Genomic DNA, 23,875 nt, shown 5'->3' on the forward strand with positions numbered 1-23,875 from the left:
TATTCTTCTCAATTGCTCGGGTCGGGTCGGGCATAGCGTCTCGTCAGTTCTCTTCGGCCAGCCGCCGGAAGTATCCGCCCGGAATACGGAGCAACCGGTCCGGAGTGTCGAACTCTACCAGGCGCCCAGCGTCCATCACGAGCACACGGTCGCTGTCCAGGATCGTGTGTATCCGGTGGGCCACGGTTAGGATGGTGCAGTTTCCAAATTCGGCCCGGATCGTGCGCTGAATGAGCTGATCGGTCCTTTAGAGGGGAGACAGTTCCGGTTGAAGTCCAGGATCAATTACCAGGATGTATGCCCGCCATTAGCTTACCTCGGGTCAACACTGGCCGTGGCTTCGTCCAGCACCAGTATGTTGCTGTCGCGCAGTATGGCCCTCGCCAGGCACAGTAGCTGCCGCTGGCCGGCACTGAAGTTGGTGCCACCTTCGGCCACTTTGCTGTTCAAACCGCCGGCCAGCTCGCTGACGGTAGTCTTCAGTTCCACCTATGCAAAACCGATGGGAAACCGGGGGTATCAATAAGGAACGTGTGGTTCGCCCACCGAAAGGTGGAATGAATGGGCCACCCGAAAAAAAAGAAAACCGGAGAAAAACGTCCGGATGAAATATTCAACCTGCTAAAGGTACCTGTTCGAGCGCCCGCCAGAGCCGCTCGTCCGGCAGTTGGCTGTCCGGGTCCAAATTGGTGCGCAAACTGCCGGAGAACAGGACCGGATCCTGGGGCACGATCGAGATACGACTCCGGCATCGACGCAGCGGCACCGTCCCGATATTGATTCTGTCAATCTCAATGATACCATCTCGGCCGCCGGGTGGCGGCGGCGTGAGTCGAAAGAGGGCCTGAATTATAGACGACTTGCCCGCGCCGGTGCGTCCCACGATGCCGACACGTTCCTGCAAAGAAACGTGGCCACCGGTTAGTGCGGTTGCCTTTTATTTCCTACCGCTCGCTGCGAAGGCGAAGATGTCCTCTCGACGACGACGACGGGGGCGATGAGAAGTTTGATGGGGATTTTATTTCAAAACCCCTGAAACGAGAAACGGCCACTCAAAACGGTGCGCCAAAAAACGGATCGGATACGGACGGAATAAGTGCCGGGTTGGCCGCCCCCGGGTTATGGTCATAATTTAATCAACCGAAGACAAATCACACCTTGGCTTTCGGGGAACTTTCGTCGGCTTGCGTCCTTTATACATGCGATGTCCGTGGCCTTAACTGGCCGAGCACGCGTTCATTATTCAGCTCGGTTTGGTCCGAAATTGTCGCACAGGCTCACGGACCGACTATTTGAGCGCCATTTTAACGGTCTTTCGGCAACCACGTACCTTTGGCTGGATTTCGAAACTCAACTGCTTGAGCACGGGCACCCGCGACTCCGGGGTGTACCGCAGGGTGACGTCCCGGAACACGATGCTGGGGCGTTCGGGCCAAGTTTCGGCGGGCACTAGCGAGCCGTCTGAGGATGGCTCCAGGTCCGGCTCCGGTTCCAGTCGGGCGTACTCGAGCACGCGCTCCACGGACGTCATCTGGTTCTCGAGCTCCGCCGTCTGCCGGATGCCCCAGTTGCACATTCCGATCAGGTTGAGTACCTGCGTGATGGCCAGCCCCACGTTACCGCTCACGATATCTGGAAACCGCGGCAGTGGTGTTGGGGCTCAAGCGTCCGATGGGGTTTACCGCGTGGACTTACCATTTCCAATCACCAGAAAGCTCAGCACGACGGACGCTATGTAGAGCGAGCAGACGACGTCCAGCCAGAATGCGAAGCCCCGCGTCGTAGCTCCGAACAGGAAGCCGGCCGCTGTGTTGCGGTCCTGGTGCCGGTGGAACTCGGCCTCCAGCTGACGCTCGGCACCGCACGCCCGGACCGTGGCCAGACCCTCCACGGTCACGTTCGTGTGCGTAAAGACCGGACTGCGGGCTGCGGAGTCAGATAAGGAACATGGTCAGGTTGGGAGAAGCGCCGAGGTGCAATTTACTAGGTTGTTCATTAAGTTTTGGCTTTCGATATCATAGGGCGCTGTTACGAGCCGAATTGTTAAATTGGTACACTCTTCATATGAACATATGTGAAGTTTCATTTCAATAGGTCACTAAACTTTTTTACAAGCCATTTAGTATCGACGTGTCACAGTATTTTTTACAACGGAAAAAATCAAGTATCGTGCAGTAATTTAATTTTTTTTTTTAAGGTTTAGAAGCAAAGGAAAATTTTGAACGAATTTTGAACGTGTTTAAGGATTCTTCGTCTTCAATTAGGGGGTTCAAAGGAAGGTTTCTGAGTTTAAACGTGGTCTGGACTGAAAGAGTTTTAGTATAAGACCTAGCTATCTCATTGAGCGGTATAACCAATATTTTGACTGAAGTATTAGGTTTCAGAAAGCTGTTTGCAAAATGGTTGCCGCAAACGCACTCGAATTAATCTTTTTTAACAACATTTAACAAAAAAAAAGTAATTGACGACGATTGCAATGAAACTTCACATACGTTCATATGAAGAGTGTACCAATATAACAATTAGGCTCATAGCAGCGCCCTCTGGTATCGATCGACAAAACTTAATGAACAACCTAGCAGTGTCCACTTACTGATCGCTTCGACTCGCTTGACGTTGCGCGCCGTCCGGAGAAACGCGTACCGCAGCAGGCAGAACACCAGCCCCATAATCGCGGTCGGCACGAGCAGCCAATAGTTGGCCAGCGCCACAATCGTCACGATGCCGGCCAGCTCCAGGAAGAACTGGAAAGCGGGTGAGCGTGAGAAAGAGAGGAGCGAAACCCCGCCTTAGCGGCCCCCCTTACGTAGAGACTGTCGGCCATGACGATCGGAAGGCTCGCGTCGATGAGCCCGATGTCCTTCGAGAAGCGGTTCATCACCCGGCCGGAGCTGTTGTGGGTGAAAAACTGCATCGCCGTGTATGTCACGCCCCGGTAGAGGGCGGCATGCACGTGGAGCGACGCCCGGAGACACATGCCGAAGAACGCGAAGCAGTTGGCCGTCAGCAGGACGGTGAGCGCGATGGCCCCGGCGTACAGCAGCACGTGGTCCGTGGTGGTCCATCGGGCCTCCGCCGTACCGGCAATGGTTTCCTCCCAATCGACCCTAACCGAGAAAGGGAGGTGAGCTCGGGGAATGAACCTCAGTTTGCCCTCTTACCAAATGAACACGAAGTAGTCGGTTCCGGTGGATGCGATCTGCGACGCCAGCATGAGTGCGGCGACCAGCACCACGAACGGCACACTCTGGACCGACTTCAGGAAGTCAGTGTACACGGTGAACCGCACCGTACCGTCTTCCTGCCCTTCGCCGGGTTGGCCGTCCTCGGGTGGGGCTCCCGGCTCCCTGTCGGCGTCATCCACCGTGGTTGACTTCTCCGGGAGTTCATCGGCCACTGGTCCACCGTCACGAGCCCCACTGAAGTGGGACTGCATGGAGGGGTAGGTGCCCTGGTCGAGGATGCGACCATCGTCCAGCAGCACAATGTGCTCGACCGCGCTCACATACTTCAGCTGGTGCGTCACGAGCAGACACAGACGGCCGGCCAGAAACGTTCGGATGGCCGCCTGGAAGATTCGGTTCGCGACGTGTGTGTCAACGGCCGAGAGCGGGTCGTCCAGCAGGTAGATGTCCGCCCTGCGGTACAGCGCTCGGGCCAGGTTGATGCGTGCCCGCTGACCGCCACTCAAGCTGACGCCCCGTTCCCCGACCGCCGTCTCGTCGCCAGCTGGCCACAACTGGACGTCCCGCTCGAGGGCGCACACGCGCAGCACGCTCCGGTAGCGAAGCTCGTCATACGGTTCCACAAACAGCACGTTCTGCCGAATGGAACCCTCGAAGATCCAGGGCCGCTGGGAGCAGTAGCTGACCGTGCCGTGCACCGCGATGCGACCCCCGGTGGCCAGCTGCTCGCCGGTAATCAGGCTGAGCAACGTTGACTTACCGGCCCCGATGCTCCCAACGATGGCGACCGTTTGATGGGCCGGCACTCCGGTCGCAAGCGTTAGGTGGCGGAGCGCAAAACCAGAGTCCACCCAAGAGGTGGACACATCGTCAAGCTCCACCGAGACCGGTCGGGGTGAAGTAACCGCCGCTTCACGGTCCTCCACGCGCCCATCGTTGAGGTCGGTGCTTTGAACCAAAAACGACTGGATGCGCCGCAAGGAGGTCCAGCCCTCGGCGGCGGACATCACGGCCAGCGGCCAGAACTCCACCATCGAGTGGTGCACGACGCTGAAGAACGAGATGAGCATGTAGACGCGGCGGGCGGTGAGCGCGTGGTCGAGGTACACGTACGACACGAGCGCAAGAAACAAGGACACTTTCGGCACGATGCGCAGCGCAAACAGGGCCGATCGAATCAGGGCGCTGCCCCGCAGGGCCCGGATTTCCTTGCGACGCAACCGGTGGACGATCTGCTCGAACGGTCGCTCCCAGACGTACATTTTGATGGTCTGGATGGCGCGCAGCACCTCGTTCGTGAAGCGCACCCGCTCGTCGGTGGCCAGCGCGGTCGCCATGCGGCATCCGGCCGACCGCTGGCCGAGCCACGCCTGAACCGGCAGGAACAGGAGCAGGAAGCCCATCCCGATCAGACCGGCGGCTCCAATTTCACGGTAAACGAGCACCGCCACGATGACCAGCTCGACCGGGCCCTTCCAGAGGTCGTGCAGGAAGATGACGGCGTAATCGAACCGACTCACGTCGTTCGCCATTAGATTCAGCACCGTGCCGGACAGGCCCTCGGTGGAGGCGCTCAGTCGCAGTACCTACAATCCAGGCGGGGATTTGTTTACCCAGCACGGCTTGATGGTCCCGACCCCGACTGACTACACGAACCTTGCCGTAGATGAGCGCACAGCACCCGATGCGAATTTTCATGGCCACCTTCAGCAGGTACAGCTGGTACGTGTGGAACAGGGCCATCGGTGCCACCACGGTCATCACGATGCCGACCGCGTATCCGTACGCTTGCGCCAGGCTCAGTGCCGCCCAATCGGCGTCATCCGCCCCGCGCTGCTGGTCAAAGTACAGGATCAGTTGGCCCAACAGAAACGGTTGGCCAATCCTGGAAGTAACGTCAATCATCATTGGCTAGTACAGAATTACTGGAGCTCTGACAGATTCGAGGGAGGGATCATAAAAACTCTTGAATTTTGAACGTTAATAACGTCCTTTGTTTGCGGAAAGGAAGTTGCGAGTTTGAAAGACAAATACTGGAAGATATTCAAAGTTCATCTTGTGGAGAAGGTTTAGCTCTGCATGGTTATCACAACCGCTAGACTCAGATCTAATACAGGGTAAGACAAGAGACTTCTGGCCAGGTTTATTAGCGAAGCGAATTCCAAGAACTATTTCCGTGGGGCGTTAGGAAAAGCAAAAAGGCGGTTATGACGGGCGGCTGATCCATCAAGTATTTGGATCTAAAACTACCGATTACTTGAAACGTCAAACTTTATTCGGGAAATTGTGAATTTTTAGTAAAAGCTTTGAAATTTGGAACGCGATACGCTGCAGAAAATTGGGAAACATTAAAAACTTATTTCCAAAGTGGTGAGTCTTCAATTCAAACTGTACCAAATTTGAAAAACTCATTTCATTTGAGCTCATGTTCACCTCGGACGTTATGTTAATAAGCAGAACCCACGTATTTGGGGCTCGGAAAACTCACACGTCGTGCAGGAGAAGCCAATGCACCCAAAACAAGTAACTGGTGCGGATTTCGGTCTGGCGGCATCATCGGTCCATTTTTCTTCGAAAGTGAAGAAGGAGCTGCCGTAATCCCGTACGCTACCGAGAAATGTTGGCTGAAAACATGCACGAGATTTGGTTTCAACTGGACTGTGCTACGTGCCATACAGCGACAGCCCCATCTTCGGAGTCGAAACACTAGATGGACCACAGATTGTATTCAACCCTCTCATGTAAAGGACTGTTCATTGCTCTGATGTAACGTAATCATTGTTTGCAGATTTCAGCTAATTAATAACGAACATGTTCCGGCCGTATAGTGATAGAAAGATAAATTTAAATCTACTCGAGGAAGCATTCGTTTACATCTCGAGGCACTTCTTGGAGTTGGTTAATGGTATTTTGACGTACCTGGCCCAAGCTTACCCTAAACCTGTCGGGATTTTGCCTCCAGCTCGTTGTCATGGAATTGGACTTCGTTGTCTATTCATTGAAGAAGGCTTCGATAAAAAGTGTAAAATGTGTTGGACTAATGACGAAGCGACGAGAAGCCGTTTTCGTATTGTTATTTAGTTTTTCCCATATCCTTTTGCGAAATGACAGCTGCTGAGCAATTCTGCGCCGAACTTGGGCCATCCGGTGAGTGTTTTGTTCGTGCCGCCGATTAACTATTGGGTAATTTGCGCTGTGTTCGTGTATCACAGCACAACTGCCGCACAGCATGCGCCGCCGGAGGATTCAGCGCCTTCCGGGCTATATTGACAGCACACGACACCACCGATTGGCCGTTACGTTCCCGATGGCGCATTGATGGATTTTCATAAAGAGCGCAACGTACTGCGTCCAAACAAATGACAAACAACGCTCGGCGAACGCCAGACACCGCACACCGAAAATGCCAATATCGTCGGAATCGGAATCGAATCGCTCCTGTGTCATGATTTTCACTTACTGCCGCCACCGTGCCCTGCGGTCCTTGGGACAAGGAAAAATGGCCACCATTTATTGGCCCGTAAAAGTATGGCGTTCCCGACCAGATGGCACGCGAAGGCAGGCAAACAACGAACCGTTCGTGTCACGACCACCGGACCGGATGGGAGCGCCGACTTACCTGCACGCGGACTCGATTGAGCTGTAGACGAAGCCGAACGCGAGCACGCCGGCCCCGTGAATGCGTAATACGGTCCGCAGGAGCCTCCACGGCGCCGGGTCTCCATCACCGGTCGATGCTTTCCGGCCGTCGATCGACCGGTTCTCCTGCTGCTGCTGCGGGTGTGGCGCCTCTCGGTCCCACTGGCGCCCAAACGTGGCACCAACCGTCGCACTCCGAAGGTCCGGAAGCAGACTCTCACAGATGTCGCCCGGCACTATTTGTCTCCGCAGCCCGGTACGCAGCAAACCCCGGAGCCACCTGGTGAGAGTGTGACTGTGTATTCGACCATTTCGACCACTTCGAACCAGCGAACGCACCAGAAAAAGTATCTCGAAACCGGATTGGCAGCGGCGTAAGGATGCTCGTCGGGCTCGTCGACCGATGCTCCCATTTCGGACAACCTGACCACAACACTTCCCACTCGGAACTAGCGTAGCTTCCAGTGTCCAGTTCTCTAGTCGGCCCCTAGGGTTTCGGAAGGCTTATCTGCGCGTCACGGGCGTCCCTATCGGCGCGGGAGCCATAAATTGATGCCCACAACCGTGTTCCGGTGAATCGCGAATCCGGCGTAATCTCCGGGTGCGATCTGCAAGTCCGCTATCTTCGGTCTGACGGCCCCGGGGTGTGTTTCAAAGAAGACGAAAGAAGAACGTGCCAAGATGGACAATGGCAAGATATGCATTTATTTGGGCGTTTAACCGCGCGCAGTCTCGCGCAAACCACGCACACGCAAGCTGCTATGAGGTATATCGGTTGCATCGCCTGCGCCAGGAGATTCCGGGACACGGCACGTCACCTGCTCAGTCGCTACTTTGAGCCCGATTGCGTCAGCCGTCGCCGTTGGTAGCTCTCGAGCGCCATCTGCGCCAGGGCGTCCGCCGTGGCGGGCTCCGTTTGGCCGACCAGCCGCTTCAGGGCCCCGGACGTGCGCTGGAGCAGCTCGTGGGCGTGCGAAAACTCCACCACTCGGCCCGCATCCATCACCAGCACCCGGTCGCTGTCCATCACGGTGTGCAGGCGGTGGGCGATCGTCAGCACGGTGCAGTCGCCGAACTGCTCCCGGATGGTCCGCTGGATGAGCTTGTCCGTCCTGCGGAGGCATAGGTGGGTGAGAGAGGAAGAGACGGCGGGGTGGGTTGGCTACTTACTCCGGGTCCACGTTGGCCGTTGCCTCGTCCAGTATCAGGATGCGGTTGCGGCGCAGGATGGCCCGGGCCAGACAGACCAGCTGCCGCTGGCCCATGCTAAAGTTCGCTCCACCGTCCGCCATCCGCCCATCCAGGCCACCCTCCATCGCCTGCACCGTGCCCTTGAGTTCCACCTGCCCGAGAGCCGTCCACAGTTCGGTGTCCGCGTGCTGCCGGAAGGGGTCCAAATTTTCGCGCACCGTGCCAGAGAACAGGATCGGGTCCTGCGGGATGATCGAGATGCGCCGGCGCAGATCGTGCAGTCCGAGTGTGCCAATGTCCACGCCGTCCACGTACACGAGGCCCTCGTTCACCGCCAGCCGGAACAGCGCCTGTATGAGGGATGATTTGCCGGCTCCGGTCCGGCCGACGATGCCGATCTTCTCGCCGGCACCGACCGCAAGGTTGAGGTCACGCAACACCATGGCAGCGTGCGGTGAGTAGCGGAGCGAGAACTGCTCGAACCGTATGGCGCCGGCCGCGGGCCATCCGGCACCCGGGGCGTGCTTTGGGCTCGTCTCGAGCGGTGGCTCCGGTTGCACCTCGGCGTACTCAAGCACCCGCTCCACGGACGTCATCTGGTTCTCGAGCTCCGCCGTCTGCCGCATGCCCCACTGGCACATGAAGATCAGATTGAACACCTGCGTGATGGCCAGCCCGACGTTGCCGCTCATCGCTAGCAAAACAAGACGGAAACGGAAACGGATATGGAATCCCACCAAACGACTGTGGAGGTTAACTTACAGTCCTCGACCACCAGAAAGCTGAGCGTAACGACAGCGATGTACAGCACGCACACCATCTCCAGCCACTGGGCGAAGGCACGGGTTGTCGCGAGGAAGAGGTACCACGCGGAAGTGTTCAGGTCCTGGTGCTTGTCGAACTCGTCGGCCAGAATCTTCTCCACGCCAAACGCCCGTATCGTCGTGAGCCCCTGGAAGGATGCGTTGGCATGCGAAAAGATGGGGCTCCGGGCTGCGGCGACAGAGAGAGAAAGAGATGTACCGCGCGTTCCCCGAGTCCCCCGAGTCCCCCCTCACTTACTGGATGCCTCCACGCGTTTGATGCTCCGCGCCGTGTTGGTGTACACGTGGCGCAGACAGTAGAAAGCGATCCCCATGACGGCCGTCGGCAGCAGGAGCCAGGAGTTCACGACCGCCACCAGCACGATGATGGCGGAGAACTCTACGAAGAACTGCAAGGGGGCGTGTTTCAATTAATGGTACACGGTGGAGGACAGAATTCCGGCACCTACCAGAATGCAGTCCATCATGGCGAACGGCAGAAACGTATCGATGCAGCCAATATCGCGCGAAAAACGGTTCAGTATCCGGCCGGACGGGTTCGTGTTGAAAAAGTACATGGTGGCCCGGGTGATACCGCGGAACAACCGATCGTGCAGCCGGATCGTGGCCCGCAGGCACACGTAGAAGAACAGGAACGATCTGCTCAGCGAGAGCCCGAACATGAGCAGCATCGCGATGCCGTACGTCAGGATGTACTCATGGCGCGACATCCGGGTGAAGATGCTCCCGGCCAGTTTGGCCGGTATCGGCAGTAGTGGGTCGGTCGGGTCGCTAGTATCGTTACCGGCACCAGCACCTTCCGGTGCGACCGCCGACACGTTAGCCCGCAAGCGCTCCAGCGCACTGACGTACTCCTCCCAGTTGACCCTGCGGAAGCCAGAAGAAGAAGAAGCGCACGGAGCCATTACCATTATCGTGTGGACCTGCGTGGGCACGTACGGTCGATTCCGGGCGAACGAACCGACGGTGCCACCATGAAATGGTTTCGCATCGACGGCGAAAGGAATCTCCGAGTCGGGTGGACTTGGATCAAACAACTATGATGGGGTTGTTGTTTGGCCAACAGTAGTGACTCGGACGTGACTTTTGGCGAATCAGCGGCACCCAAGGATCCTAACCGGATCCTAAGGGCTTCCTAACCGGATGCGTGTCAGTAAACAACACGTGGGCTGAAAAGTCCCGTGCCTGGCCGCATAAATAGCGCTAGTCATCACTTTCTGAGTTAGTGCTAACCTTCAACGGAAAGCTGTTAAAATTTCGTGATATTCATAACTTTGCAAGTTATTGTGCTAAGAGTGACACTACTTTCGTTACTTTTGAAACCATGGATCTAGAGCAACTGCTTCTTGGTGGGAAAAACTACCGTTCAAGCGAAGCAATGGCTTGAAAAGTGTTATAGGGAGTCCGTACCATCAGAAACAACAATAAAACGGTGGTCGTAGACATGATCATGATGATGCTGAATGCAGTGGACGTCGAAATAAGGTGCTAACATCAGAAAACTTTTTTTTTTAATCCACAAAATCGTTTTGAATGATCGAAAAGCGAAGTGAGAAGGGAACTACCATCAACAGTGAATATTACATACGGCGTGATCCTTCACGACCCATACTATTGAATTTTCATTGTATTAGACAACATTTCGGTAATACACGCTGATCTTAGCTTTCAGTTCTTCAATGGTCTTCGGTTGGCTGGCATACACCTTCACTCTTCAAATAGCCCCACAGAAAAAAGTCAGAAAAAATTCGATATTAATAAGCTCGCACAGTTTTCACAGTTGAACGAATATATTCAATGTAGAGCGCTTCAATTTCAGCCCGCAGTTTTACCATAAATTGATCCATCACTAAGACGGCATAGATTAACGTTTCAGAATTTGACTGATCGATCGACTGAAAAATGGCGGAGTTATTTAACATTGCAATAGTATGGGTCATGATGGAACACCCTGTAGTAAGCTGAACTTGGAACTTCGAATTGCTCCCACAGCCACCGTATTCGCCAGACATGGCTCCCAGCGACTAGTGGCTATTTGCAGACCTCAAAAAAATGCTCACCCCTGATGTTAAAATGTTATCCCTGAAATTGGGTCCCATTTTGAGGCAAAAGATAAATCGTTCTACAAAAGTGGTATTGAAATGTTAGAGCGGCGCTGGAACGATTGTGTGGCTCGTGAAGGGAAGACTACGGTGATGAACAAATCCCACTTTGAACAAAAAAGTCACGTTTCCTCCCCCCTTAGACCGGGTACTTCACAGCCCATGTGTTATTGTTCCCATTGAAGCCAAGCACTGGGTGGTAAAGAGACCCAGACCCAATCTGGCAATCTGGTCGGCGGTGCCAATCAACACGCACCGATCCACCACGTACACCCCGTGTCTTACTTACCACTGCGAGATGTAGTAATCGAGGCCACTCATGCTGGCCTGGGCCAGCAGGAACAGGGCGACGGCCAGCGCCAGCAGTAGGTTACTTTCGACCGCCTGGAAAAAGCTCCGGTACACCCTCCAGCCCACCTGGCCGGTCAGTTGAGATTCCTTGCCGACCGTGCCGGGGTGCCCATTGGCCACCGCCGCCGGGTTCGGGCGTTCGTCGAACCCATCGAACACCATGCTGCTCGACGAGAACGGGGACGGTTGGTAGAGCGACTGGTGCTGCTGGTGGGCCGGCTGGTGCTGTGCCGGCGTCGGTTGCACCGTCGGCTGAAGGAAATTGAAACCGAATGTTAAGCGGCGCTAGGACCCACCGTCGGATTATGTACAACTCTTTTCGCAACTGTACGGTTGTCCGTCCCCCAGGTCCATAATGCTAATTGAATGGCCGGGGCAGCGGCAGAATATGGTTTAATTTTTAAAAGTGAATAAAACACCGCCCATACCATTGCATCATCGATCCAGACACCGATAAGCGTGTCCTGGCTGGCGTGCGGCAAATCGCTGCACCCAGCGCGGCGCACTTACCGTGACATTACGGCGCGAATCGGTTCCACCGGTGGTGCCCCAGGCGCTGCCACTGTCAATGCTGTTGCCGATGGTATCGTATTCAATTCCGCCACCGCTCCCGACACTATCGGAGTGCCGGAGCGACGGTCGGCCATTATCCTTGCCCTGGGTGGCGTCAAGTGGCGATGCGTCATCGTCCAGCTCCCCTCCGGGCGGCGGCTCCTGCACGTCCTGCGTTTGGTCCTGCAGCGCCGAGAACTTGCCGGTCGCGGCCAGCGCCCGGAACGCGCCCTGCGCTTCGACGCGCCCCACGTTCATTAGCACGACATGGTCGATGTCCTTTAAGTACTGAAGTTGGTGCGTTACCAGCACGCAAACTTTGTCCTGCCGGTGACAGAACCCGGGGCGGGGTTAGTTTTTTCGTCGGTCCTTCGGCGGAGTCGCCCAGCAAGGATTACCTTTAAGTACTGCAGGATGCACTGCTCGAAGATGTGCTTCCCGACGTGCGTGTCGACGGCTGAGAGCGGGTCGTCCAGGAGGTAGATGTCCGCCCGGCGGTACACGGCCCGCGCCAGGCTGACGCGGGCCCGCTGGCCCCCGCTCAGGCTGATGCCGCGCTCGCCGACCACCGTCTGGTCGCCGGCTGGCAGCAGCCGAAAGTCGCGCTCGAGGGCACAAACGCGGACCACCTCCCGGTACCGCTTCTCCTGGTAGTCCTCCGTGAAGACGATGTTGTTCTTGACCGTGCCCTCGAACAGCCACGGTTCCTGCGGAGCGTAGCTCACGCTGCCGTTCACATCCAGCCGGCCCTCGTCCAGCTCCAGCTCGCCGAGCGCTACCTGCAGCAGCGTTGACTTACCGCAGCCCACCGGTCCGACCACCACGCACGGGGTACCCCGTTCCACCGCCAGCGTCACACCTCGGAGCCCATTTCCTGAAGAACCGGGCGAGAAAGAATGGTCCAGTTAGCGGTCCTTAAGAGCAATCCTTAACCCATCGCGCGCGCCCTACCTCGCAGCAGTCCATCCGAGTCGCGGGCCGGTTCCTTCTCCCAGAGCGCCGTACCGTCGCGCATAAAGATGCCGTGCCGCGTAACGGCCTTGCGGTTGACGAAGCGCTTGCTTTTGGGTGGTCCACCGTCGACGACGGCCATACCACCGTTTGCGTTTGCCGCCCCGGGGCCCCCGAGACCGGTCAGCAGCTGGAGCTCACTTTCATCTTGCCCGGCGCCCGGCACGGGGGCACCCTTCCGGCCGGCGGCGGCGGCCGGTTGGAATTTCTTTTCCGCCAGCAGCAGAAAGCCCTCGATGCGCCTTATCGAGACCAGCCCCTCGTGCACGGATGTCAGCGCCAGCGGCCAGAAGTGGAGCATCGAGCTGTAGAGCCAGTTGAAGTAGGACGTCACGATGAACACCTTCTTGGCGGTGAACGCGTTGCCGTGCAGGACGTACGCGCACAGGCTGAGGAAGATCGCCACCCGGGACACGAGATTGAACGATAGCAGCCCGGCCCGGATGAAGAGCGTGCCCCGGATGCCGGCCACCTCCTTCCGCCGGATGCGGTCCACCGTGCGGCTGAAGCTGCCCTCCCAGGCGTACATCTTAATCACCTGGATGCCCTGGATGATTTCGTTCATGAACTGTATCCGCCGGTCGGTGCGGTTGGCCGTCTTCAGCCGGAACGTGGCCGCCTTCTTGCCGAGCCATGCTGTGTCGAAAGGAATTGGGAACAGTTTAACCAAAGTGGCAGTAGTAGTAGCAGAAAGAAGTGCTCACTCTGTCGCTTCAAAATACCGCAATTGCGCGGTTTGCAAGTGACGGAACACATTAAACGTCAAACATCCGCGCGGGCTGTCAATGCGCCCAGCCAAGCAGGCCGTGAAATGGTTCAATTTTTCGACACGCAAAGTAAGTGAGCCTCACGCCAAGTGTCTGTGTCTTGCTCATGTTCCCAGTCCCTTCCGCCCCGCGCGGCCCGATCCAAAAGGTGTCAGTTTACCGTGTCGACCACTTGACAGTGCGGTACACGAACATCTTCCGCTTCCGAACCGACCCCCGCCAAAAGTCGCCACGACGACGCCTCGGGGGGCAAGCGCAAAAGTTTGGTCGTTCGTAATTTATGAGCTACCAGCGATGTCACACCCTCGCCCCGTGGTCGCATGCTCCCCCCGTGCTACGCCTGTAACGGAATCGCGTGCGGAGCCCAATTTCACGACACGTTCCACTGCGGACAAACGAAGAGGCGTCCAGCTGTATCTCCAGCCCGCTCTGGTCTTGTGTTAGTATGTTCACGCATTCCTTACTTACTCTTTATCGGAGCGACATCTTCCGGAGGATTCCCCCGGATATCGAAACGGTCACATCACCGGAATCGATATCCGAAGTACGGGCGCGGCTTACCTTGCAGTGGAATGAAGCTAAGCAAAAACGCAATCCCGAACAGTCCCGTCACGCCGATCTGCTGGTAGATAAAGTACCCGAGCACCAGCAGCTCGATCAGTCCCTTCCAGATGTCATGGACGAATCCGGTGGCGATGTCGAACTTGGCCACATCGTTCGACATCAGATTGATAACCTGACCGGTCATCCCGTCCGTCGCGGCGGCTTTCGTAATCCGCAGTGCCTGTGCCGATGGGGGAACAAGGATAGGATTAAAAATAAACCCGAACCTGGCCATTTGGAAGGACCCAAGAGGAAGGAGATGATGGAAAGTAGTATACGAGGTGTGTTCAACAATTTATGCGACATTTGAATTTCCGCGGGCTACGTATATCCGATGTTCCGAAAAGTTCGGCCATTTTCAGTAATCGGTCAATTTTTGTCAACTGTTTTGCTTGGACAAGATTTGGCTTATGGTGAAGCTATTATGACCAAAAGCAGCGCTTATCGGTGGTTCAACATTTTCTCAGAGGGCCAAGAAGATGTGAACTCACGGAGAGACAAGTTTGGTCCAAAATGAACAGTTTTGCTTACAGCTTTCTTCGATTGCAGGGTCGTGGTCCATCATGAGTTGTTGCCAAAGGGTAGAACGGTCAATAAGGAATATTACCTGCAAGTTATGCGCAATTTGCGCGAAGCATTCCGTCACAAACGCCCGGATTAGTTGAAAAATAAAAATTGGCTTTTGCGCCTATTTGAGTTTTTGGCCAAACACTACAAACTAATGATGCCAAAGCCACCGTATTGTCCAGATCTGGCCCCCTGAGGCCAAAATGGCGGAACTTTTCAAACATCGGATATACTTAGCCCGTGGAAATTAAAATGTCTTACTACTTTTTGAACAGCCCTCGTATGTGTGACCCAGTGCAGCGACAATAAGTAAACGGGCTCAACAGGGCTGCCGGACTGGCGCCACCGATTTGTTGCAGAAGTTGTTGCATAATTGATTAAATTCTACAACTGCAACGACGGCCTGGTCCGGCTGGCTGGCTGCAGTCCCGATGCCACGCGCGACATCAGACGCCCGCCATCCGGTCGCCGAGCTGGCCGGTGTTATGTTTTTCTTTTTTGTCACGCCTCCAGCTCGAGGAACCAGGGCCATGGTGGGCCACTTGCCGCTCGATACTTGCCTTCTTGTACAGCAGCGAGCAGCACGCGACACGGATCTTCATGCCGATTTGGAAAATGTACAGTATGAAGTGGTGAAAGATGGCCACCGGGACGAACGAGCACAGGATGATGCCGGTCGCGTAGTAGTATGCCTCGCGCTTGCCGATGGTGCTCTGGCCCGGTGCAAAGTACGACACCAACCCGCCCAGGCACTGCGGCTGCAGGATTCTAGGTTGGGAGGCACAGAATCAGTGGATCGCCGGAAAAGAGTGGAACTGTGCAGAAGGTGCCCTCACCGCGCCATCAGGTCGACGATCGTGTACATCGATCCGTAGCCCAGGATGTGGCGCCAGTAGATGCGGCAGATGACGCGCAGGAAGCTCGGGCTCTGCTGGTTCCGTTTCCGTTCCTGCTTCCACTGCCGCTCGAATTCGAACGCCAGCTGGGCGCTTTGGTGTTGCGACAGCGTGTCATAGATGTCGGTTTCTTCGATCGGCCGCTTCAGGCCCGTCTGGAACAGGTTCTTCAGCCACCAGAACGTGTACCACGAGACGAGGTTCGCCCGCGTCACCGGGTTCGCTTCCCGCCGCAGATCGTGTATCTTTTGGTCCTGGCCCTGGTACTCCGCCGGGTTCATTGCGAAGCGGTTTCACTGTCACTTTCACCGAGCACAAGCAACCGAGCGGCAGCGGGCAGCGTGGCTTTAGTGCCGTGGGATCTATTAAACGCGCCTAACGGTGGGTAAAAACTAACGTTGAGTAATACACACTGGACCAGTGCGGGGACTACAAGCAGCCACTCGTCAGGCACTCGTTCAAATGCAAATTCAAAGACACACTCGAAGCCGTCACACAGCGCGTTTTGCCCGCCAACGGTTATGTTTGCGCGTGGTTTTCGAGATTACGCAAATCTTCACCCTCTTATCGCCCGCACACTATCAGTCTAACCATACACGCTCCGGTTCCGTTGTCCTTCGTCGAATTCAAATCACGGTGGCCGCCCGAATGGATTCCGATGGTGTACCGCCACGCCAAGCCACCACGTGTAGTTCCGTGCGGGAAAAACCGTGCGAACACCGTTTTGCGGGAAATTTTTTTCTCCACACAACCACGGGCTGAACGTTACATGATTAAACCCTCTCCGACGGTACCGGCACCGGTAAACTTTGCTGAGTTGTAAATTTTACAGATAACAACACCAGTCCTCGGTGAGAGTGTGGACGAAAGTCACGGTGCCGTTCGCTCGCGCTGCACACTGCGCGCTACTCACGCACGCCCGTCTGCGCGAAGCTCCGGTTTCGCGCGCGGCACCAGAGACAAAGAGAGAGAGAGAGAGATCGACCGTAAGAAAGAGTGCAGGAGAAGGTTCGTCCGAACCGGCCAGAACCGCATGCTCACGCCGACGGCGACGTAAACAAACGTTCAGGCGTTCATCTTGGCTAATTGCCACGATGATGCTGCCGATGCGAGCGAAGGCCGAGGCGGTTTGGCGCAATCCGACCACCATCCATACAAAGATAACCGATTCGCAACCGACGCGGCCAATTGGTCCGGCGCGAGGCCGTTTAATCACTCATCGTCGTCGTCGTTGGCGGCCGCCAACTCGCGCGCGCGCGCGCGCTCTGTGTGTTTTGACGCGCCCTGAATTGTCCTCAATTGAGCTGGGTCAAGCTCAGGGTCAAGCGGCGGGAACGGGGTGCCCGCACGCACCACGAGACAAGAGCAGGGCAGTCGAACAGAGCGCAGATTAATTGAGCCAATTAATAGTCAAACCCAAGCCGGCCCAAGGAATGTGTGACCAACGTTAACCACCGAAACGCACATCACTCTTGATTGCTTTCTATTGGCCAGCTGCTGGCACGCCTTGAGCGGGAAAGCACGCGGAACACTCACAACGGCACAACGCCACTGCGCACCGAAACGCGTGCCGCAAATCGGCTCTACTCGGAACGCGGTTTCATTCACAATCGCTCCGCAGACTCTCGCTCCGCGGATCACCACTCTCTATCTACGTAGGCCGTCGTTCGCTCACTCACCATCTCTCTCTCTCTCTCTCTCTGTCTGTCTCGGCACAAAGGGCATTGTTTCGGCCGCGAACAGTGCGGTGCACAATTTTAGCACCATCTCCATTCAAGGCTCCTTTGTTTTTGAAAGGATATTTTCCGGATTTACATCGAAAGGTCACAGTGTAGGCTGATAGCCCGAAGCAGGCGTTGCTAGAGAGTCATACGGCCTGTGTAATCTCTCGCCGTTAGCCTGGCGGCGCCGGGTTACAGTGTAACCAACACCGGCTCGATAATTTAGGGCGTTTGGCGTCGCGCTTTGGCGAAAGTAACGTGCCAGACCCGCCAGTGGCCGCGTGAGCGAAACTATCGTTTTCGGTTCGAGACTTTCCAGCGCCAACTAGCGCCGCCGCCGCCGACTGTCGCACATGCGATGCATGAGGTCACTTGCCGCAATGCGCCTTTTTTCCGTTTGCTGTGGCCACCGTCCGTGCGTAGTCCTGCTGCTCGCTGCGAGCCGTTTGGCACAGCCGGCCGGCCGGGGCACACAGATTAGCACGGTTCGCCGAAAACGGCCGAATGGATAAATGGGCGTCAAATGGGCGGAGGACGACCAACAATCTAACGCGACGGCCCACGGGTGGCAATCGGAAAATAATGATGAAATCACACAATTTGTTTGTTACGATGCGTTTAAAATTTATTGTTTAAATGTCCCGCGCGACCACGTCCACGCGAGGTGCGGATTGGGCATCGTTCCGCGGTGTAAATTGACCATGCATGCACATCACAAAACTGATTGCGCTTTTAGGTTGCGTTTAAGTAACTACGTGCAGGGATCTACGTTTCTCTATGCCTCTCTTGCTCTTGTTTGTATAGTTGCATCAATAATGCGTTCAGTAAGTATAGCTAGAAAGGCCAAATGCTAAGAAAATCCTAACGCACCGTACCGTACGTGGTACGGTATTTGTTTTGTTTTCTTCACAATCTTCGACGGGGTTACGGGCGGCAGTTACGTTACGTGCGATTGCGTGCGTGTGTCACGCGCTTCAGGAAAGCCCCAGCGTGATTGCTTCCGATTGTTTGGCGCTCGATTTTTTGAAGCTCTCCTCGGCCGTACGCATCAACATGGCCGCCGTAGCTACACCGGTTTGGTCGACGAGCCGCCGCAGGTATCCGATCGGACCGTGCAGCAGCTCGTGCGGGTGGCCAAACTCGACCACTCGGCCCGCGTCCATCACCAGCACCCGATCGCTGTCCATGACCGTGTGCAGTCGATGGGCGATGGTCAGCACTGTGCAGTGGGCAAACTTGGTCCGAATGGTGGTCTGAATGAGTTTGTCCGTTCTGAAAGGTAAAAGGCCAAAAATTGTAGCACCTACGGGCGACACACGGTGTTGGTCGAAAGCGTTGGTCAAACTTACTCCGGGTCCACGTTGGCAGTGGCCTCGTCGAGGACGAGAATTTTGTTGTTGCGCAAAATGGCACGCGCCAGGCAGACGAGTTGCCGCTGGCCCATGCTGAAGTTACTGCCACCGTCGGACATTCGGCACTCGAGGCCACCGGCCAGCGACGAGACCGCCTCCTTCAGCTCGACCTGATCCAGTGCGCTCCACAGGTCGTCGTCTTTGTGCTCCTCGAACGGGTCCAGGTTGCTGCGCAGTGTGCCCGAGAACAGGATCGGGTCCTGGGGAATGATGGATATTTTGCTGCGCAAGTCACGCAACCCGAGCGTCTTCGTGTCGATATCGTCCACCTCGATGCTACCCTCGAACGGTGCCAGGCGGAAGAGGGCCTGCATGAGGGACGATTTGCCCGCCCCGGTGCGCCCCACGATGCCAACCTTCTCGCACGGTCGGATCACAAAGTTGAGGTCCTTCAGCACCCGCTCCCCGTCCTCGGAGTAGCGCAGATCGACGTTGGTGAACCGCACCGTACCGTGCTCGGGCCAGTTGCGCGGCGGCCGGTACTTGGGTGCCGTTTCGAGCGGCGGCTCCGACGGTAGATTGATGTACTCGCGGACGCGCTCAACCGACACCATCTGGTTTTCGAGTTCGGCCGATTGCCGCATCCCCCACTGACACATGCCGACCAGGCTGATGGTCTTGGTGATGGCCAGCCCGACGCTACCGCCGAGCGTGTCCTGCCCACCGACCAGGAAGCTGACCGTTACCACACCAATGTACAGCACGCAGATGAGGTCGAGCCACAGGGCGAAGGCACGGGACGTCGAGATGAACATGTACCAGGCGGACGAGTTAACGTTGAGAAAGTCGTTGAACTCGCGCTTCAGTGCCGCCTCGGCCCCGAAGGCTCGGATCGTCGACAGGCCCTGCAGGGTGGCGTTCGTGTGGGTGAAGATGGGCGATCGGTTCACGGACTCGATCCGCTTGACCACGCGCGACGTATTGAGATAGATCCGCCGGATGTAGTACATCACCACGGCGACGACGGCGGTCGGCAGCAGGAACCAGTAGTTGACGATCGATACCACCGCCACTACGGCGATCATTTCGAGGGAAAACTGTTGAACCGAAAAAACCGACGGGGGGAAAACAGGATTAGAAACCGTTCGTCCCGTGTGCCACCCGTAACCCAACACTTACCGTAATACAGTCAAACAGTGCCAACGGCAGGGCGGAATCGATCGACCCGATGTCCTTCGAAAACCGGTTCAGTATCCTGCCCGAGGGGTTCGTGTTGAAGAAGTGCATCGTGGCCCGTGTCAGCCCGCGGAACAGCCGATCGTGCAGGTTCATCGAAATGCGCAGGCAGACGTAGAAGAACGAGAACGACCGTTTGACCACGACCACCACCACCAGCACGATCAGCGCACTGTAGATCCAGATGAACTGTTGGCGCTCGAAGTAGTTGCTCACCTGCTTCTGCTCGCGCAACAGGATGCGCACGTCCCGCGAGCTCAGGATCGTGTGGTTTCCGCTCAGGTCGAACTCGAACGGCACGCCGGCAATGCGCTCTTCCCAGTTCACCCACTCGGCCACAAAGATGTCGACGCCGCTGATGACAATCTGCGACACCAGCATCAGGGTGGTGATCCAAAAGATCCATCCCCAGCTGTCGACGGCCGTCACGTAGGACTTGTACACGGACAGACCGACACTCCCGGTGCCGCCTTGAGATTCTTTTTCCTCCTCCTGCTTTTCGTCGTGCAAAAAGTCAAAGCCCAACAGTGAATCGTCCCTGCCCGACGACGACGAGCCACTGGTTCTTCGCAGCCTCTTGGCTGCGAGCTCCCGCTCGAGTGGGCTCTCGGCGGGCGATTCGTCCGGCGTAAGGGCCAACAGTGACTCAATGTTGGACTTCTTCAGCTCCCGGTAGCTCCCGACGGCTTCCACCCGCCCGGCGGCCATCAGCACGATCTGCTGCACGTCCTTCAGGTACTGCAGCTGGTGCGTCACAAGGACACAGACCCGATTGGCGAGCATCTCGCGGATGCACCGCTCGTAGATGTGCGTCCCAACGTGCGTATCGACGGCCGAGAGCGGGTCGTCCAGGAGGTAGATGTCCGCCCGGCGATACACGGCCCGGGCCAGATTGACCCGTGCCTTCTGGCCTCCACTTAGGCTAATGCCTCGTTCGCCGACGATCGTTTGATCACCGTGCGGGAACAGCTCAAAGTCACGTTCGAGGGCACAAACGCGGACCACCTGCAGATACCGCCGCTCGTCGTACGGTTCCATGAACAGAATGTTGTTCCGCACACTGCCCTCAAAGAGCCACGGTTCCTGCGCGGCGTAGCTGATCGTACCGCCTATTTCCACGCTTCCCTCATCGATCTCCAGCTCACCGAGCAGCACCTGCAGCATCGTCGACTTGCCGGAACCAACTTGACCCACGAGGACACACAACTTTCCCGGTTCCACCGTCAGGCTGATCGCTTCGATGCCAACGTTTGTTCCCTCATCCGGTGCATCTCCCGCTCCGGCATCCGGTGCCATTGGAATCGCCCAACGAGCGGTCACATTATTCAGCACAATCCCGCGCCTGTCGCCTTCGTCCGTTCGGACGACACGCTTCGGTAGCAGCGGTTCCCGCGACACTTCATCGTCCTTCGGCAGCTTCACCGATTTACCCTCGCCACCATTTTGCTGCTGGTGACTCGACTTTACGTTCGCTGCCGCCGGACTTGCCGTCTTCTTTTTCTGTTTCGCCGTCGCCGTCTCGTCGCCGCCCCCCGGCGGTACTACCTCCGGGACCGCCGGCCGCCGCTTGCCTTCGGGCGTGAGCAAAAAGTCTCGGATGCGCTTGAGCGAGATGTATCCCTCAGCACAGAACGTGATGGCCATGGGCCAGAAGTGGACCATCGAGTCGTTCAGGATGCTGTAGAACGACGTCACGATGAACACCTTCTTGGCGGTGATCACGTTCTCGGTCACCGTGTACGACAGCAGGCTGATGAAGATGGAAACGCGCGACACGGTGAAGAACGAGATGAGCGTTGCGCGCACGTATGCGGTACCCCGGATCGCGTGGATCTCCTTCCGCCGGACACTCTCGATCATCTTGGCGAACGAGCCTTCCCAGGTGTACATTTTGATCACCTGGATGCCCTGAATGATTTCGTTCATGAGCCGCACCCGCAGATCGGTACGCTTGGCGGACTTCATCCGGTAGGTGGCGGTCCGCTTGCCGACCCAGGCCTGCAGCGGGATGAAGCTGAGAAGAAAGGCCATACCGAGCAGGCCCGAGTACCCGATCTGCCGGTAGATGAAGTAACCGAGCAGTATCGCTTCCATCGGCCCTTTCCACAGGTCGTGGACGAAGCAGAGCGCAATATCGAACTTGCCCACGTCGTTCGACAGCAGATTGACGATCTTCCCATTGAGCCCATCGCCGGCAGTGGTAGATTTCGAGAGTTTAAGTACCTGCGGTGGGGAAGAGCGAGAGAGAGTGTGTGTGTGAGGTGGTGATGGGTCAGCCCAGTCGGTCAGGCCTTACCTTGTTGTAAATTAAGCACGAGGCGCCAATGCGGAACTTCATCCCCAGCTGGAAGATGTAGAATATGAACGGATGGAACGATATGACCGACAGTAGCGAGCACGCGATAACGCCGGCCGCATACCAGTACGCGTCGCGTTCGCTAATCTCGTTCTGGTTCGGCGTGAAGTAGGACACCAGCTCGCCAAGCAACAGCGGTTGCGCCACCCGGTTCGCGGTTTCGAACGCCGAGAACACTAGCCCCCAAAACAGGGTCTGCGGGCCAAACGCACGCCAGTAAACCCGCGCAAAGCTGGCCCTTTCCGGGCCGCGCTGTTCCTCCTCGGACCACAGGCGCTCAAACGTGTTCGCCAGCTCGTGGCTGCTGTGCTCCGGCAGCGTGGCGTACAGCTTCTCCTCCGTGATTTCCTTCCGTTGGCCACTGCGGAACGTGTCGCGCAGCCACCAGAAGGTACGCTTCGACAGGAACGACGCATTCTGTACCGGGTTGGTCTGTTTGGTGCTACTGAATACGTTGTCCCGATTCATTCTATCTTGCGTGACCGCCGCTGCTGCTGCCGCTACTGCTGCCGGTACTGCTGTTCGTTGCTAAGATACGGCTCGGTGCGGTGATAGCTAATTGCGGTCGTAGGTAAGCACCGTAAAAGCTCTCCCATCGAGAGGGCAACGATCGGCGCCGCGATCGGTGCGAAAAGGGTGAATCCGTTCTGTTGCTCTCCCTGGTCACTACTACGTTTCCGGTGCAGCGCTCGCACACCGCCCGTCACTGTATTCTCACGATCGTTATCTAGAAGTGGAAAGAATGGCACAACAGTACGTGAAGCGCCAGTGACGAGAAATTACGAATTACGCAACATTGAGAAATGAAACCGAAAATCCCCCGCAATCCGGCTTCTACCGGAGCGCGCGGGACTCACTTCAGCTGAGACGGCAACGCATCGTGACTGCGCAAACAAGCGCGTATTGCGAGGAGCCCCGTTAAACGACCGCGGACCAGCAAAAAGGTGGTTCCGTTAGAAGCCTTTTTTCCATCCAATATTTGAGCTCGCTCTTTTGTGTGTATTGTACGGCCACTGGCCAATACCGCAAAAAAGAAGTGGTTGTGGGCGAACCAATCATTCCGCACGAGCGATTCCGGGGCTGCCCGGCTGCCTCATTATGGTCCGATACTAGGGGGATCCGATATGCAAACGATGTCGGCTCCGGGCAGACAGACGGAAAGGGAGCGTGTGCGTGTGGGCCAGCGGCAACTGTAGGGCGGCAACCGGTTTGACGGTTCGCATCGCCGATCGTAAATTCCGTTGTATCGCCCCGGGGTGTATGCCGCCAACAACAGCATCTCCCGAGTACGACGAGTCCATTGTAAACCGCCGCCAGAACCACCGATGCCGCTGGCGTACGCAGAGCATCCCCCCATCGGAGCATAAAAATGAGTCCAAATCGGCGGCATCGATCGTCCACAGGCCACGATTGTGTTCGGCGGGCGACGCCGGGAACCAATCGGGAACCAATCATGCCACGCGCAATCGAATCCGGTTCCGGAGTCACGAACGCTGGTTCGCTCGGTGGCAAAACAACCGCC

General features: G+C 56.7%; 2 protein-coding genes across 2 annotated transcripts; both read right to left on the minus strand.

Moving 5' to 3' along the window:
- Positions 1-43: 43 nt before the first annotated feature.
- LOC128270164 (uncharacterized) lies at positions 44-22,821 on the minus strand. Its single transcript, XM_053007569.1, has 28 exons — positions 22,294-22,821; positions 19,941-22,220; positions 18,759-19,858; positions 18,394-18,681; positions 16,752-16,788; positions 15,629-15,942; positions 15,353-15,560; positions 14,184-14,406; positions 12,796-13,491; positions 12,243-12,718; positions 11,803-12,168; positions 11,231-11,544; positions 9,289-9,706; positions 9,078-9,228; positions 8,778-9,008; positions 7,995-8,709; positions 7,658-7,936; positions 7,164-7,247; positions 6,805-7,104; positions 4,842-5,070; positions 3,162-4,771; positions 2,807-3,107; positions 2,594-2,744; positions 1,696-1,926; positions 1,331-1,632; positions 632-898; positions 317-489; positions 44-245 (listed from the first exon to the last, which is right to left on the minus strand). Exons 1-28 carry the CDS (start codon positions 22,819-22,821, stop codon positions 44-46), a joined length of 12,474 nt encoding a protein of 4,157 aa, XP_052863529.1.
- Positions 7,615-15,969, minus strand: LOC128271448 (ATP-binding cassette sub-family C member 4-like). The gene is made up of 12 exons (XM_053008984.1): positions 15,629-15,969; positions 15,353-15,560; positions 14,184-14,406; positions 12,796-13,491; positions 12,243-12,718; positions 11,809-12,168; positions 11,231-11,577; positions 9,289-9,706; positions 9,078-9,228; positions 8,778-9,008; positions 7,995-8,709; positions 7,615-7,936 (listed from the first exon to the last, which is right to left on the minus strand). Exons 1-12 carry the CDS (start codon positions 15,967-15,969, stop codon positions 7,654-7,656), a joined length of 4,449 nt encoding a protein of 1,482 aa, XP_052864944.1. The 3' UTR covers positions 7,615-7,653.
- Positions 22,822-23,875: the final 1,054 nt, after the last annotated feature.

Source organism: Anopheles cruzii, chromosome 3 (assembly GCF_943734635.1).
Source record: "Anopheles cruzii chromosome 3, idAnoCruzAS_RS32_06, whole genome shotgun sequence".
Lineage (NCBI taxonomy): Eukaryota > Metazoa > Arthropoda > Insecta > Diptera > Culicidae > Anopheles > Anopheles cruzii.

Coding starts and splice junctions, on each gene's coding strand:
- LOC128271448 (XM_053008984.1), bottom strand. CDS start 15,969: ATGAACCCGGCGGAGTACCAGGGCCAGGACCAAAAGATACACGATCTG. Junction 15,561..15,628: donor ATCGTCGACCTGATGGCGCG/GTGAGGGCACCT, acceptor CTCCCAACCTAG/AATCCTGCAGCCGCAGTGCC. Junction 9,229..9,288: donor CCATGATGGACTGCATTCTG/GTAGGTGCCGGA, acceptor GCCCCCTTGCAG/TTCTTCGTAGAGTTCTCCGC.
- LOC128270164 (XM_053007569.1), bottom strand. CDS start 22,821: ATGAATCGGGACAACGTATTCAGTAGCACCAAACAGACCAACCCGGTA. Junction 1,927..2,593: donor CAAGCGAGTCGAAGCGATCA/GTAAGTGGACAC, acceptor CTGACTCCGCAG/CCCGCAGTCCGGTCTTTACG. Junction 899..1,330: donor GTTTCGAAATCCAGCCAAAG/GTACGTGGTTGC, acceptor GTTTCTTTGCAG/GAACGTGTCGGCATCGTGGG.